The 15,105-nt window shown below is 42.9% G+C and overlaps 1 protein-coding gene across 3 annotated transcripts in view; it reads left to right on the forward strand.

Annotated features, from left to right (window-relative positions):
* Positions 1 to 15,105, forward strand: part of KIAA1217 (KIAA1217 ortholog) — a 361,116-nt gene that overhangs the window by 340,138 nt on the left and 5,873 nt on the right. For 2 of the 3 annotated variants that reach the window (XM_043478953.1, XM_043478955.1), the window contains 3 exons: positions 376 to 539; positions 1,219 to 1,380; positions 11,842 to 11,961. In XM_043478953.1, the coding sequence (XP_043334888.1) occupies positions 376 to 539; positions 1,219 to 1,380; positions 11,842 to 11,961 (446 nt within the window). The remainder of the gene's footprint in view (positions 1 to 375; positions 540 to 1,218; positions 1,381 to 11,841; positions 11,962 to 15,105) is intronic. The other variant, XM_043478954.1, reaches the window with a different exon arrangement.

The following is a 15,105-nucleotide window of genomic DNA, read 5'->3' on the forward strand; positions in this document are numbered from 1 at the left end:
TAAAAGTTTTTTGGGGTAAGAAATTTGTTTAAAAGTCACACTAAGTAATACTTGCATAGCATTTGCTATAAGCCAGGCATTATTTTAAATGCTTTATGTGCATCAAACCATTTAATCTTCACAACACCCAGTGGAAACAATATTATTAACCCATTAAACAGATGAGAAAACTGAGGCAGAGAGAGGTTAATTAAATTGTTCAGGGCCTTTCTAGGACTTCAAACCAGTCAGGCTTCAGGGCCTATATTTTTAGTTGTTGCACCATGGAGAGAAGAAAGAAGTTTTGAATCAAGTTGCACTGACATTCTAGAAATACAGTGGACTTTCTGGATGTTATCTTAAAAGCTGATTTTGCAATGACACACTGTTTTCCAGAAGACTCTCCAAATTCAGAACTGGACTTGGACAAGCTAGGGGGTAGGTCCCCACCACCTCCTCCTCCACCTCCACGGCGGAGCTACCTTCCAGGATCTGGGCTCACTACCACGAGGTCGGGCGACGTGGTCTACACTGGCAGGAAGGAGAGCGCCACTGCTAAGGTCTGATGGGTGAAGCCCTGCTGAACTGGTCTGTGGGTTCAGATGATGTCCCTAGACAAGGTCTTCTCTGCTCTCCTTTAGAACATAAAAGGTAGCAAACAGGAGAGAATGAACTAGATCTCCAAGGAATCGCCACAGATGGGAAAATGTCAGTCAGTATACTATTGGAATAGACTCAGCCCCAGGAGTTTCCTATCCTTACTTGACTTTTAGCTGCAACTATGTGAAATTCAATTCACCAGCTACTTCCCCAGCGAAGCACACTAAGACGGAAAATGGGGGCCTGAGGGGCAAGCACAAGAAAGATCATCTTACAAAGGTAACTGCGATTAGCTGACACTGTTATAGGCGTCAACAGAGGTTCAGAGAGCTTTCACTTCCACTTAATCTGGCAAGCTTTGTCTTTTATGTTAAATGAAAATACAGTTTCCAAGGAGGACCTTTCTAAAAGGCATTGAAGTTAAGGAGTTTTAATACTTCATTTGCCAAAATGACACCTTGGGCAAGGAAAAACCCAAACTACATGCGAGTGGACAAAACAGCCTTTTAGCTTGATCTGAAGAGCTAGGAAGCCGAGGCACCTAGCAGTGAGGCAGTGCATGCTCTTCTGTGATCTGACCCCCCTTTTGCCAGCACCTGGGGGTGAAAAGCCAGTAACTGTGGTTCAAATCTTCCACAGGCAAGCAGTGAAGATGCTGGACCAAGTCCACAGGCTAGAGCCACAAAGTGTCCGGCCGAGGAGCCGGTGACAGCCTGGGCCCCATCGCCACCCCCTGTCACTGCTTCTGCAAAGGAGGAGGAGGAGGAAGAAGACGGAGACAAAATCATGGCAGAACTTCAGGTATGTGGAGAGGTGACTGACCGTGGCTCCCGGCCGTTCCCATCTGGGACCCCGGCTGTGTCTCTCACAGATTCATGAGCCAGAGCAGGCATGGGGAGAGCCCTGTGGGACCTGGGCCATGTCACCTGCATCTCTGGGCTGGGCCTCAGGTGGCGCTGAATATGTGTAAGGCATGACCATTGCATAAAACAGCTCAGGAAGCGTATGCCCAAAAATTAATTCCAAGCTTTCCTAGCTCTGGCCAGTAGGATTTACTTTCCTTCCAGTGTGAACAGTCTCTGCTTCATTTTAAAAGCACTTATTTAACACATTATTGACTGAGGGATTTTTGCAGAAACTAAGGCCCATGGCCAGCAGTTTGTTAAGTGAATACTGAAACATCTCAGGTCACTACCATTTGGGTAACAAAAGACCTATGACTACGTTTGTGGTCAATAATGAGTTAAGATGGGGATTAGAAATACCAGTCCTTTCTAAGGACTGATTCAAGCCCCCTTCGAGTGGGGCACCCTTCTTCCACTTTAATTCTTAGAACGACAGGCCTGGGATCATGTGGCCTTCTGTCCTCCATGCCGAATTCCCAGTCAATGTCAACATCATCTTTTCGGGTATTCCAAAAAGCAGAATGATCTTGATTCCCATTTTCTTTGGTCTATTTGAGAAATGTTACTGTATTTTTAGATTTTTATTTGTTAGCAGACCCAGTCTACTCGTAGGAATGATGAAGGGGTGTAGGACTACACCCAGAGTTGGTCCCACATTCAGATCCTTGGTGTAAATCGGCGCCAGGTGTACACTCTAAGAACTTGTCTAATCAGTCATAAAGCACAATTCCTAGACCAAAGTCTATTTGTAGACTATTTCATTTTGATTCATGAATTAGTGTGGGACTTTTCTGCCCCTTCGGTGGTCAGATCAAACCTCTTTAGGGCTCCGGAACATGTTCGCCAAGGTACCAATGGTTTTGTGCAGCCCAAGGATCTGCCTTCTTCATTTGGAGCAGGAGAACTTTCAGACCATGCTACATGTCCACCTTCGCTCTTCCATCCTGCTCTCCATGGTAACAACTGCCAACATTAAGCTGCTTGGGTTTTCCAAGGAAAGCCGAGCTGCTGGTTTATTTGTCACATGCATGAGCCCTGTCTAGCCTCATTAAAACTTGGACTGGCCTGAGACATCCCCTCCATTAAACAGTTTGCTTACAGGTTTTTAGACTGGTCAGAGAATCTCATTCATAGGAAGCATGGATTATAGTTAGTGACTCATGAAACAGTTGAGTGCATGGAGGCCTTATCCACTGGGGGCCCTCTGACCAAGACACTGGTAGGTCAAGGCTACTGGCTGCTGGGCATTGGTGCCTATCCTAAGATGCACAGGCAGATGCTGGGGCCATTCATTATAGCATTTGCTCCCAAATTATGGAGTAAATAACAAATATGAAGGGGAAGAGGACAAGCTAGTGGAGTAGAAGGATGTCAGCTTATCTGCTCTCACAAAAACACCAAAACCATAACTAACTGCTGAACAGCCATCAACAAAAAGGACTAGAACCTACCAATAAGAGACACTCTACATCCAAAGACAAAGAAGAAGCCAAGATAAGATGGGAGGAGGGACACAGCTGCTGCTATAACATCAAATCCAGTACCTACCAGGTGAGAGACCCACCAACTGGAAGATGACTGTATCGCAGAGGTTCTCCCACAGGAGTGAGAGTGTGGAGCCCCACACCCAACTCCCCAGCCTGGGGGGCTGGTGTCAGAGGAGCCCGCACAGCATGTGGCTTTGAAGGCCAGCAGGGTTGGCGTCAGAGGACTCCACCGGATGGAGGGAAACAAACTCCACTCCTAGAGATGCACACCAGGTCTTGTACACTCTCAACCCAGGGAGAAATCAGTGACTTCATAGGAGCCTGGGCCAGACTTCCCTGCTGGTCTCAGAGCGTCTCTAGGGAGGTGTGAGGTCACTGTGGGGTCAGAGATACTGGAGGCAGACATCCTGGAAAGTACTCATAGGTGTGAGCTCCCCAAGCAGTCACCATTTTGACCTGGCCCCACTCAACAGCCTGTGGGCTCCAGTGCTAGGACACCTCAGGCCAAACAATCAATAGGAACACAGCCCCGTCTGAGCCCACAGCCCCCTCTAAACACCCACCCCTTGACACAGCTCCACCCACCAGTGGGCAGGAAGCAGCCACTCTCACCGGAAAGCCTGCACAAGCCCCTTAGATCAGCCTCCTCCCTCAAGAGGCAAACACCAGAAGCAAGATGAAGGATAACCCTGGAGCCTGTGGAAAGGAAACTACAATCGAGGAAAGGGAATCAATCAGTGTGATACACCCATATTAACAAAGAATAAAAACCATATGATCATCTCAAGAGATGTAGAAAAAGCTTTTGACAAAATTCAACACCCATACATGACAAAAACTCTGCAAAGTGGGCATAGAGGGAACCTACCTCAATGTATTAAAGGCCATATATGACAAACCCACAGCCAAATCACTCTCAATGTTGGAAAACTGAAAGCATTTTCTCTAAGATCAGAAACAAAGTAAAGATGTCCACTCTTGCCACGATTATTCACCATAGTTTTGGAAGTCCTAGCCATGGCATCCATAGAAGAAGAAAAAAAATAAAAAGAATCCAAATTGAAAAAGAAGTAAAACTGTCACTATTGGCAGATGACATGATACTATAAATAGAAAATCCTAACGATGCCACCAGAAAACTACTAGAGCTAATCAGTGAATTTGGTAAAGTTGCAAATTACAAAATTAATGTATAGAAATGCAAGGGATTTCTGTGCATTAACAACAAAAATATCAGAGAAATTAAGGAAACAATCTCATTTACCATAGCAACAAAAAGAATTAAATACCTAGGAAAAAACCAGTCTCTAAGGAGGTAAAAGACCTGTATTCACAAAACCACCTAAGATACTGATGAAAGAAATCAAAGATGACACAAACAGATGAAGAGATATATACCATATACTTGGATAAGAAGAATCAATATTGTGAAAACGAATATACTATCCAAAGCAACCTACAATTGAATGCAATCCCTATCAAATTAACAATGGCATTTTTCACAGAATGAGAACAAAAACTTTTTATGATTTCTGTGGAAACACAAAAGACCCCAAATAGTCAAAGCAATCTTGAGAAAGAAAAATGGAGTTGGAGGATTCAGGCTTCCTGACTTCAGACTCTACTGCAAGCTACAGTGATCAAAACATATGGTATTAATAGGCAGGATAGAAAGCCCCAAGATAAACCCATGCATCTATGGTCACCTAGTCTATAACAAAGGAAGCAAGAATATACAATGGAGAAAAGACAGCCTTTTCAATAATCTGTGCTGGGAAAACTGGACAGCTGCATATAAAAGAAGGAAATTAGAATACTCCCTAACACCATACACAAAAATAAACTCAAAATGGATTAAAGACCTAAATGTAAGTCAGACACTAGGAAGAACATTCTTTGACATAAATCACAACAAGAAGTTTTCTGACCCACCACCTAGAGTAATGAAAACAAAAACAAACAAGTGGGACCTAGTTAAATTTAAAAGCTTTTGCACAGCAAAGAAAACTATAAACAAGATGAAAAGACATCTCTCAGAATGGGAGAAAATATTTGCAAACAAAGCAACTGACAAGGGATTGATCTCCAAAATTTACAAATAGCTCATCAAAAAATTAAAAAAAAAAAACAATAAATGGGCAGAAAACCTAAATAGACATTTCTCTAAAGATGTACAGATGCCCCCAACATCACTAATTTTCTGAGAAATGCAGACCAAAACTACAGTGAGGTATTGCCTCACACCAGTCAAAGAGACCTCACACCAGTCAAAAATCTATAAACCAATAAATGCTAGAGAGGGTGTGAAGAAAAGGGAACCCTCTTATACTGTTGGTGGGAATGTAAATTGATACAGGCAACTATGAAGAACAGATGAAAGTTCCTTAAACTAAATATAGTACCACATATGATTCAACAATCCCACTTCTGGGCATATCCAGAGAAAACCGTAACTCAAAAAGACACATGCACCCCAGTGTTCATTGCAGCACTATTTACAATAGTCAGGACATGGCAGTAACCTAAATGTTCATCAGAGGAATAAATTAAGAATAGGAAAAAAAAAAAGAATAGGTGGTACATATATATACACACACACACACCAGAATACTACTCAGCCATCAAAAAGAAATAAACAATGCCTTTTGCAGCCACACAGATGGGCCTAGAGATCATCATAATAAGTCAGAGAAAGACAAATATATGATATCACAAATATCAGTTCAGTTGTTCAGTCTTGTCCAACTCTTTGTGACCCCATAGACTGCAGCACGCCAGGCTTCCCTGTCCATCAGCAATTCCTGGAGCTTACTTAAAACTCATTCCATTGAGCCAGTGATACCATCCAACCATCTCACCACCCTCTGTTGTTCCCTTATCCTCTGGCCTTCAATCTTTCCCAACATCAGGGTCTTTTCCAATGAGTCAGTTCTTTGCATCGGGTGGCCAAAGTGTTGGAGTTTCAGCTTCAGCAGCAGTCTTTCCAATGAATATTCAGGACTGATTTCCTTTAGGACTGACTGGTTGGATCTCCTTGCAGTCCAAGGGACACTCAAGAGTCTTCTCCAACACCACAGTTCAAAAGCATCAATTCTTCGGCACTTGGCTTTCTTTATAGTCCAACTCTGACATCCATTCATGACTACTGGGAAAACCATAGCTTTGACTAGATGGACCTTTGTTGGCAAAGTAATGTCTCTGCTTTTTAGTATGCTGTCTAGGTTGGTCATAGCTTTTCTTCAAGGAGCAAGCATCTTTTAATTTCATGGTGCAATCACCATCTGCAGTGATTTTGGAGCCTCCAAAAATAAAGTCTCTCACTGTTTCCATTGTTTCCCCATCTATTTGCTATAAAGTGGTGAGACCAGATGCCATGATCTTAAGTTTTCTGAATGTTGAGTTTTAAGCCAACTTTTTCACTCTCCTCTTTCACTTTCATCAAGAGCCTCTTTAGTTCTTCTTCACTTTCTGCCATAAGGGTGGTGTCATCTGCATATTTGAGGTTATTGATATTTCTCCCAGCAATCTTGATTCCAGCTTGTGCTTCATCCAGCCCAGTGTCTCTCATGATGTACTCTGCATATAAGTTAAACCAGCAGGGTGACAACATATAGCCTTGATGTACTCCTTTCCTGATTTGGAACCAGTCTGTTGTTCCATATCCAGTTCTCACTGTTGCTTCCTGACCTGCATACAGATTTCTCAGGAGGCAGGTCAGGTGGTCTGCTACTCCCAAGCTCTTTAACAATTTCCCACAGTTTGTTGTGATCCACACAGTCAGAGGCTTTGGCGTAGTCAATAAAGCAGATGTTTTTCTAGAACTCTTGCTTTTTCGATGATACAATGGATGTTGGCAATTTGATCTCTGGTTCCTCTGCCTTTTCTAAATCCATCTTGAACACCTGGAAGTTCTCAGTTCACATACTGTTGAAGCCCAGCTTGGAGAATTTTGAACATTACTTTGCTAGTGTGTGAGATGAGTGCAGTTGTGCAGTAGTTTGAACATTCTTTGGCATTGCCTTTCTTTGGGATTGGAATGAAAACTGACCTTTTCCAGTCCTGTGGCCACTACTGAGTTTTCCAAATTTGCTGGCATATTGAGTGCAGCACTTTCACAGCATCATCTTTTAGGATTTTGAAATGACTGAACCTAAAATATGACTTATTTACACAACAGAAACAGACTCACAGACTAAGCAAACAAACTTGGGTTACCAAAGGGGAAACGTTGTGGGGGTTATAAAGTAGGAGTTTGGGGTTAATGTGTACACATTACTATATATAAAATAGATAATAAGCAAGGACCTACTGTACAGCACAGGGAATTCTACTCAATATACGATAACATAAATGGGAAAAAAATTAAAAAACCAGATATGTGTATACGTACAACTGAATCACTTTGCTGCACACCTGAAACTAACGGAACATTGTCAATCAGTTATATGCTAATGTTAAATAACAAATACAGTATAAACAATCAATCATGGTATATAAATCATGACCCACTTTGATCCAAATGAAAGCAAAACACTAGGTAATTCCAATTTGTGAAAGGTGAACAAGCACTAATAATCAAAGAGCTGTAAGCTTTTAGGCTTGTGAATAGTCCTGCACTGCCCCCCCAAGAGAAGTAATTTCTGTGTTCCAGCACTTGAGGATATTTTCCTCCACTGATATCTAAATGGCTGGGATGCTTTCTTTGAAGGCTACACAAAGGCAGAGTATCTAGCTTCCTGCTGTGTTATTGGTGGTCAGGTGACAGTGGTGAGTAGAGGGCTCTAACCCTAAGGTAACCACCCTCATCAGTTAGCCTGCTGCATTAGAAAGTCAGCCAGTGGCCCCACTGGAGCCTTCGCCTCCACAGGCTCTACAGAGTTAGGCAGCCCCCAGCCCCGCTGAGGCAGGACAAGCAAGGAGCAGCTGCAGCCCCAAGTGCAACTGTGGGACAACTTTCCTGCTTCATGTCACTGGGCATCAGAAGGAGAAAACCACTGGCTCTGAAGTCCAGGGTCTAACAGCCCAGTGGAGATGGCGAACGGCCTTAGTAAGCAGAGCCAGGGACCTCTCCAGGATCAGAGAGGACAGGGTGTCTAAGCAGGGGACCGGGAGCCAGAATGGCTGGGGAAGATGCTGGGCATCAGCTCTATGTGTATTTTAAAACCTGTGCTGGGAAGTTCATGTGGGGAGGGCACAGGTTATTCTTTGTGTCTACAGGTATTTCCAAATGACAGTACCTGACATTAAGAAAATATGAGATGATTATTTGAAATTATTCATTTAAATAACTGTTCTTTAATCTTGCCTGCACATTAGAATAATTTGAGGAGTTAAAGTCCTATGACACTATAAAACTCCTAGAAGAGAGCATAGGCAAAACATTCTCAAACATAAATCATAAATAAATCAGTATTTTCTTAGGTCAGTCTCCTAAGGGTATAGAAGTAAAAACAAAAGCAAGCAAAATGGGACCTAATCAAACTTACAAGCTTTTGCAAAGCAAAGGAAACCATTTTTCAAAAATGAAAAGATAACCTATGGGATGGCAGAAAATATTTACAAATAATGGGACAAACAAGGGTTTAATCTCCAAAATATACAAACAGTTCTTACAGCTCAACAACAACAACAAAAAATCAAAAAATGGGCAGAAGACTTTACAGACATTTCTTCAAAGAAGACATACAGATTGCCAAGAGGCACATGAAAAGATGATCAACATCACTAATTATTAGAGAAATACAAATCAAAACTATAATGAGATACCATCTCACAATATTCAGAATGGCCATCATTAAAAAGTCTACAATTAACAAATGCTGGAGAGGGTGAAGGAAAAAGGGAACTCTCCTACAGTACTGGTGGGAATATATGTTGGTACAGACACTTGGAAAACAGTATGGCGGTTCTTCAGATCACTAAAAATAGAACTGCTGAGTGGAAGGCAGCAATTCCACTCCTGGGCATATACTGGACAGAGCTCTAATGGATTGGATACTATAAAACTCTTTAAGAGGAAAACACAGGCAGAACACTCTTTGACATAAATCACAGCAAGATCTTTTTTGACCCAAGTCCTAGAGTAACAAAAACAACAGTGGGAACTAATTGAACTCAAAAACTTTGCACAGCAAAGGAAACTATAAACAAGACGAAAAGACAATCCTCAGAATGGGAGAAATACTTGCAAACAAAGCAACTGACAAGGGATTAATCTCCAAAATAAACAGTTCATGAAGCTCAATACCAAAACAATAAACAACCCAATAAAAAAATGGGTAGAAGACCTCAACAGACATTTCTCCAAAGACGACATATAGATGCTCAAGAGGCGCATAAAAAGATGCCCAGCATCATTAATTATTAGAGAAATGCAAATCAAAACTACAATGAGGTGTCCCCTCACACTGGTCAGAATGGTCATCATCAAAATGTCTACAAACAGTAAATCCTGGAAAGGGTGTGGATTGAAGGGGACCCTCCTACAGTGGTGGTGGGAATGTAAATTGATACAGCCACTATGAACAGTATAGAGTTTCTTTAAAAAATAAAACTAAAAATAGAACTACCATATGATCCAGCAACCCCACTCCTGGGCATATATCTGGAGAAGACTATAATTTGAAAGGAACATGCACCCTAATGTTCACTGCAGCTCTATTTACAATAGCCAGGACATGGAAGCAACCTAGATGTCCATCAACAGAAGAATGGACAAAGATGTGGTCCATCTATATTGGGTTTGCCAAAAGGTTCATTTGGGTTTTTCTATAACTCCTAAACCAAAAAACCTGAAAAAAGCTTTTTGGGCAACCCAACACAGTGGAATTCAGTGCAGTTCAGTTCAGTTCAGTCGTGTCCAACTCTTCATGACCCCACGGACTGCAGCACGCCAGGCTTCCCTGTCCATCACCAACTCCCGAAGCCTGCTCACACTTATGTCCGTCTAGTTGGTGATGCCATCCAACCATCTCATCCTCTGTCATCCCCTTCGCCTCCTTCCAGAACAGTATGAAAAGGCAAAAAGATATGATGGTGGAATTACTCATCCTTAAAAAGGAACAGATCTGTGCCATTTACAGAGTCATGGATAGACCTAGAGACTGTCATTCAGAGTGAAGTCAGAGAAAAACAAATATTATATACTGATGCATATATGGGGAGTCTAGAAAAATGGTACAGATGAACCTATTTGCAAAGCAGAAACAGACACAGATGTAGAAAACAAACATACGGACACCAGGGGGTAACGGAGGGCGGTTGGGATGAGTTGGATGCTGGGATTGACATGTACACTACTGTGTGTAAAGTAGATAACTAACGAGAACCTGCTGCGTAACACAGGGCACTCAGCGCTCTGTGGTGACCCAGGTGGGAAGGAAACCCAAAAGGGGGATGTGTGTGTACGTATAGCTAACTCACTCTGCTGTACAGTGGAAACTAACACATTATAAAGCAACTCGACTCCAGTTTTTAAAAGATAAATGCACCCTTATGTCCATAGCAGCACAGTTCACAATAGCCAAAACATGAAACATCCTTCATGTCCACAACAGATACATGGATAAAGAAGATGTGGCACATGCATACAATAGATACCATTCAGCCATAAAACAGGATGAAATAATGCCATCTGTAGTAACACGGATGGGCCTAGAGGTTATCATACTAAATCAAGCCACGAAGAGAAAGAAATACTATCTGATGGCACTCGTATGTGGAATCTAAAAGGTGGCACAAATGAACCTGTCTTCAAAACAGAAGCAGACTCACAGAGGACAGACCTGTGGTTGCCAAGAGGGGAGAGGATGGGGGGGGCTGGGAGTTGGGGATTCGCAGATGTAAACTATTATATAAAGATATATAGTATGGATGAACAAGGTCCTCGTACATAGCACAGGAGCTATATTCAGTATCATGTGATAAACCATAATGGAAAGGAATCTTTAAAAAAGAACGTGCGTTATGTATATAACCGAGTCACTTTGCTGTACAACAGAGATTGGCACGATATTATAAATCAACCCTAGTTCCATTAAACAAAAATTTGAAAACTTAAAAAAAAAAGTCCTACAGTGCAGAGTCTGGCTTAATTCTCCAGGCGTAGCCCAGGTAATGGTATTTTTTAACTGGATGTCATGCAGCCTGACTGAACCAGTAATTTCAGGGAACGTCGCTGCTTGGGTTACTCTCCTGCTCTTACCATCGTATGTGTTGTCGCTCCCTTTCTGCCCTAGACACAGTTGATGCTTTCTCTCTGAAAGCTGGCTGCCCTCACTCTGTTCACTAGAGTTTCCCTCCACTCCTGTAACTACAGTCATTAGTTTTCAGAGACAAGTCTGTGGGGTTCTGGTTGCTCCCAGGCTGCTCAAAATTCACTTTATTCTACAGCAGAACAGTCCAGAGCATGGGAGTATGTTGCTACTGCAAACAGTGAACTGTTAAAGATGACTTCCATTTTAAGGTTTAAAAATTTACAGTATCTTGTGCCCTTTCATCTCAATAAAACTGGCAAAAATATACTGGAAACTGGAAGGATAGCTTCTTAATTCGTTTACACAGTCAGCATTTTTAAGGGTCAAAACTCTTTCAAACTTAGCCCTACTAAGTACAAATCAGGTTCACCCAGACAGAATTAAAGGATTTCAAAGGCTCTGTCCATTTCATCTTGGCCCCAAAAATAAGGGCTTTGCTGACCCGAGGTCAGCTGGGGAGCTGGTTTTCAGGGCACCGACTCCCTAGCCCCAGCGTGTCCCACATGCAGGACCAGGCTGGGGTCTCAACCGGGAAGTCCTCTGGATTCCCAGCTGTTCCCTCTGACCGCCTCACTGCACTCCATCCTTGTTAACCTCAGTATTTTAATTCCTTAGGCATTCCAGAAGTGTTCCTTTATGGATGTAAATTCAAACAGTCATGCTGAGCAGTCCCGGGCTGACAGCCACGTTAAAGACACTAGGCCGGGGGCCACCGCCCCACCCAAGGAGAAGAAGGTAACGTGGCAGTTACACGTTGGCCACCCCGTGGACCGTCCTTCTTTCCTGGCTCTGACACTAACATCGCTCTGTGCTTGAGCTTCTGTGCGTTCTCTTTTCCTCACCTTTCCCCCACCCCCTAAACTAACGGAGACACAGCTTGGGGCTCACTAGAGACCTCTGGTTCGGGTTTCCAGAGTGGATGCTGTGTTCTGCGCACGGCACACAACCGTAGATGCAGAGTTAGGCCTTTTCTCCCCAAACCAAAGATAAGACATCATCTAGATTCTCTAGAACTCTTAAGAGAAAAAAAACGGAAACATGAAGCAGGTAGCACTTTTTCTAATTTTTAACGTGTCTTCTGGACCAAAGATGTCTACATTGAAAGTAAGCAAAAGCTTTAGATTCCAGAAAGAAAATGCACAGCAAAATTGTTGACCTGCCATCCACAGGTGTATCCATGGAGACGTTCACACATGTTTGAGGATGCCCGAGTTTTTGTTACTACTACAGATTCTCAAGGTGCACCTTCCAAGTCAACAAGCTCAGTATCACTTTAGTGCTGCTATACATTGTGTCATTCTCAAAGTTTCCAAAGAGATAACTAGGCTCTGAAACAAGGTCACTGTCATGACATAAGGACTTATTTAAAGAAAGTGAAAGTCACTCAGTCATGTCCTACTCTTTGCGACCCCATGGACTACACAGTCCATGGAATTCTCCAGGCCAGAATACCAGAGAAGGTAGCTGTTCCCTTCTCCATGGAATCTTCCCAACCCAGGGATCAAACCCAGGTCTCCTACACTGCAGGCAGATTCTTTACCAGCTGAGTCATCAAGGAAGCCCCTCGTGGCTTAGCTTAAAGTCCTTTCCTCTACGGACTTTAAGGAAAGGAGATTAACCTGAATGTCTGAACTTCAACTCTGTAAATTGAATCTGGAGCTTTGGTGATTTTTGGAAACAGTCATCTTCTATGAATGAAGCCTCTTAGTTTCAGGGTAAAAAGTCTTAACATCTTCTGCCAGGAACTCGTATCTTAGAATTCAAAGCTTCTAGCTTCCTTTAAGTAAAGTCAAAGAAATCAGCCATAACATAGAGCCAGTAGCTACTTCATGTAGGTACCTCGGTCCAGGGATAAGTAAGTTCAGTGAAAAGATACAGGATCACAAAACCAGAGGGCTATTCAAGCACAATCCTTCAAGAGATGCAGATGCTGGCTTATAGCTGCCAGCCATCCCAGAGCCTCATGTCAACTCCCCCTGCCACGTATTTGGCAAATGAAACTGTTAACCAGGTGATAGGGGGATCTCTATGCACCAGGGGAGATTATTGTTGATTTACCTTTCTCATGAAGAAAATCTCCTATTAGTATGAATTGAATGTGTGACAGTCACAATGGAAATACGTTGCTTCTTCAGTCTGAGCAATTTCCTTCTGTGGCCTTATAGAAGGCTCTGGTGTGTCCTGAGTTACGTGCTGCACTTGAACCAGTGTGACTGTTTCTTCTAAAATACTAACCAGGAGCTTCTTGAGGATCCCTCCAGAAACTCATCATCTCACTGTAGAAATATTCTAATTTGCTAAAATGCTGCATGGGGTTTCTTGCCCTACAATTAGAAATCCATATCCCATCAATCACATAGATCTCAATCAAGGGTCCATCAAATACAGAGCAAGTCTATACTGATTGTCCAACACCAGGCCATTAAACACTAGGTTTAATTACAGGTGTTTTTTCTGGATAATCATGTTGAGTAGACTTATCTCCTTCATAATAACCATGACTGTCAGAACTGTCCCCAAATTGTTGTCATTATTAACCTCTTCCTGGGCTATTCATCTTCTCTTCCATAAATCAAATGTTTCTTAAAATTCTTCTCCTCTATTGTGAAGTGCTAGCCTAGTACTTACTTGTATAACTTATGTTTCTAATTTTGGTTTCTTGTCCAAATGCTTATTACCTCTGCTTCACCAGTTGTCTGAACAGTCAAATCTCAGAGTCCCAAAACAGATACATTCATGAGACTTAATTACATTTCATGCAGAGTCTTGACTATCTGAGACTAAGTTATCATTGTGAGATTACATGACAACTGTGAATAAGTTACCCTTGATAAAGTTAATTCACTTGCTTTGATCCCTGCCTTCATTTTTCTAGCCCGGCACCAAAAACGCTAGGTCATGTGAAACCTACACTTGACATCTTTACCTTAGTGACTTTCCATCAGAGGAGAGTCATTTTCCTTTGACGAAGCAGATCCATTCTTGCTGCTAGATCTGTTTTAAAATACATATATTTCTGGGTGGCATTTGAAATATTTCACTGGGTATGACGTGGACTGACCAATCAGAACAGATGCCAGTCCTAACCCCCCAGTAAATGGGGTCAGCAGAACAGCAGCCCTGCACATGCCAGCTCCTCCTCTGGGTATATTCACACTCAGGTCCTAGCAGACTATGCTGACTCCCTCTTTGGAGTTGAAATCTTAAGACAAAACCTCATTTATTTTTCTTCTTAGAACATTTTACATCTAAATTTAAAATCTGAATTTTAAATCCCACAAGAGATACTGTTACACTGTAGCAGCTGACCCTCACTGAACCTGTCTGGGGCCCGATGGGGATGAGGAGAGGTTAAACGGGAGGTGTTTGATGGCTGCCGCGCTTCGGACCCTCTGCCGTATTTCCACGTGATTAACACTGACTTTGTCGTTTCTCTGTTACTCCTTGGATGTGTACAGACACTCTCCTTTTCCGGCTGGGCAGTAGGGTTGATCGAGGCTGTCCCTGGTGGGGCCTGGGCTCTTGTGCTTCGTTATGTTGTCATTGCTTTAAACCCAGCCGCCTTCTTGGGGTCATGTCCCAGTCTGCTCTGACCACCTCTTCCTCTTGGGCTTCTGCAGCCAGAAGAAGGGCCAGCATGGCCCTGGAAGTGACAAGGCGGGGCTGGTGTCAGGGCTGTGGACGGGGCCCGAGGCTCCCCCCAGGCAGCGCGTTCTCCACACCCAGTCCTCTCCACTGGGCTCTTACCCTCTGAATCTTGGTGGGAACCTCAGACACATCTCCCTCTAAATCAGAGCACCCAGCGTCTCAAAGCTGAATCATGACGGCACAGTCACCACTTCAGCCTCAAGTATCTGTTTTCTAAGTGTATAGATGACA

The sequence above is a fragment of the Cervus canadensis genome, chromosome 10 (assembly GCF_019320065.1).
Source record: "Cervus canadensis isolate Bull #8, Minnesota chromosome 10, ASM1932006v1, whole genome shotgun sequence".
NCBI lineage: Eukaryota > Metazoa > Chordata > Mammalia > Artiodactyla > Cervidae > Cervus > Cervus canadensis.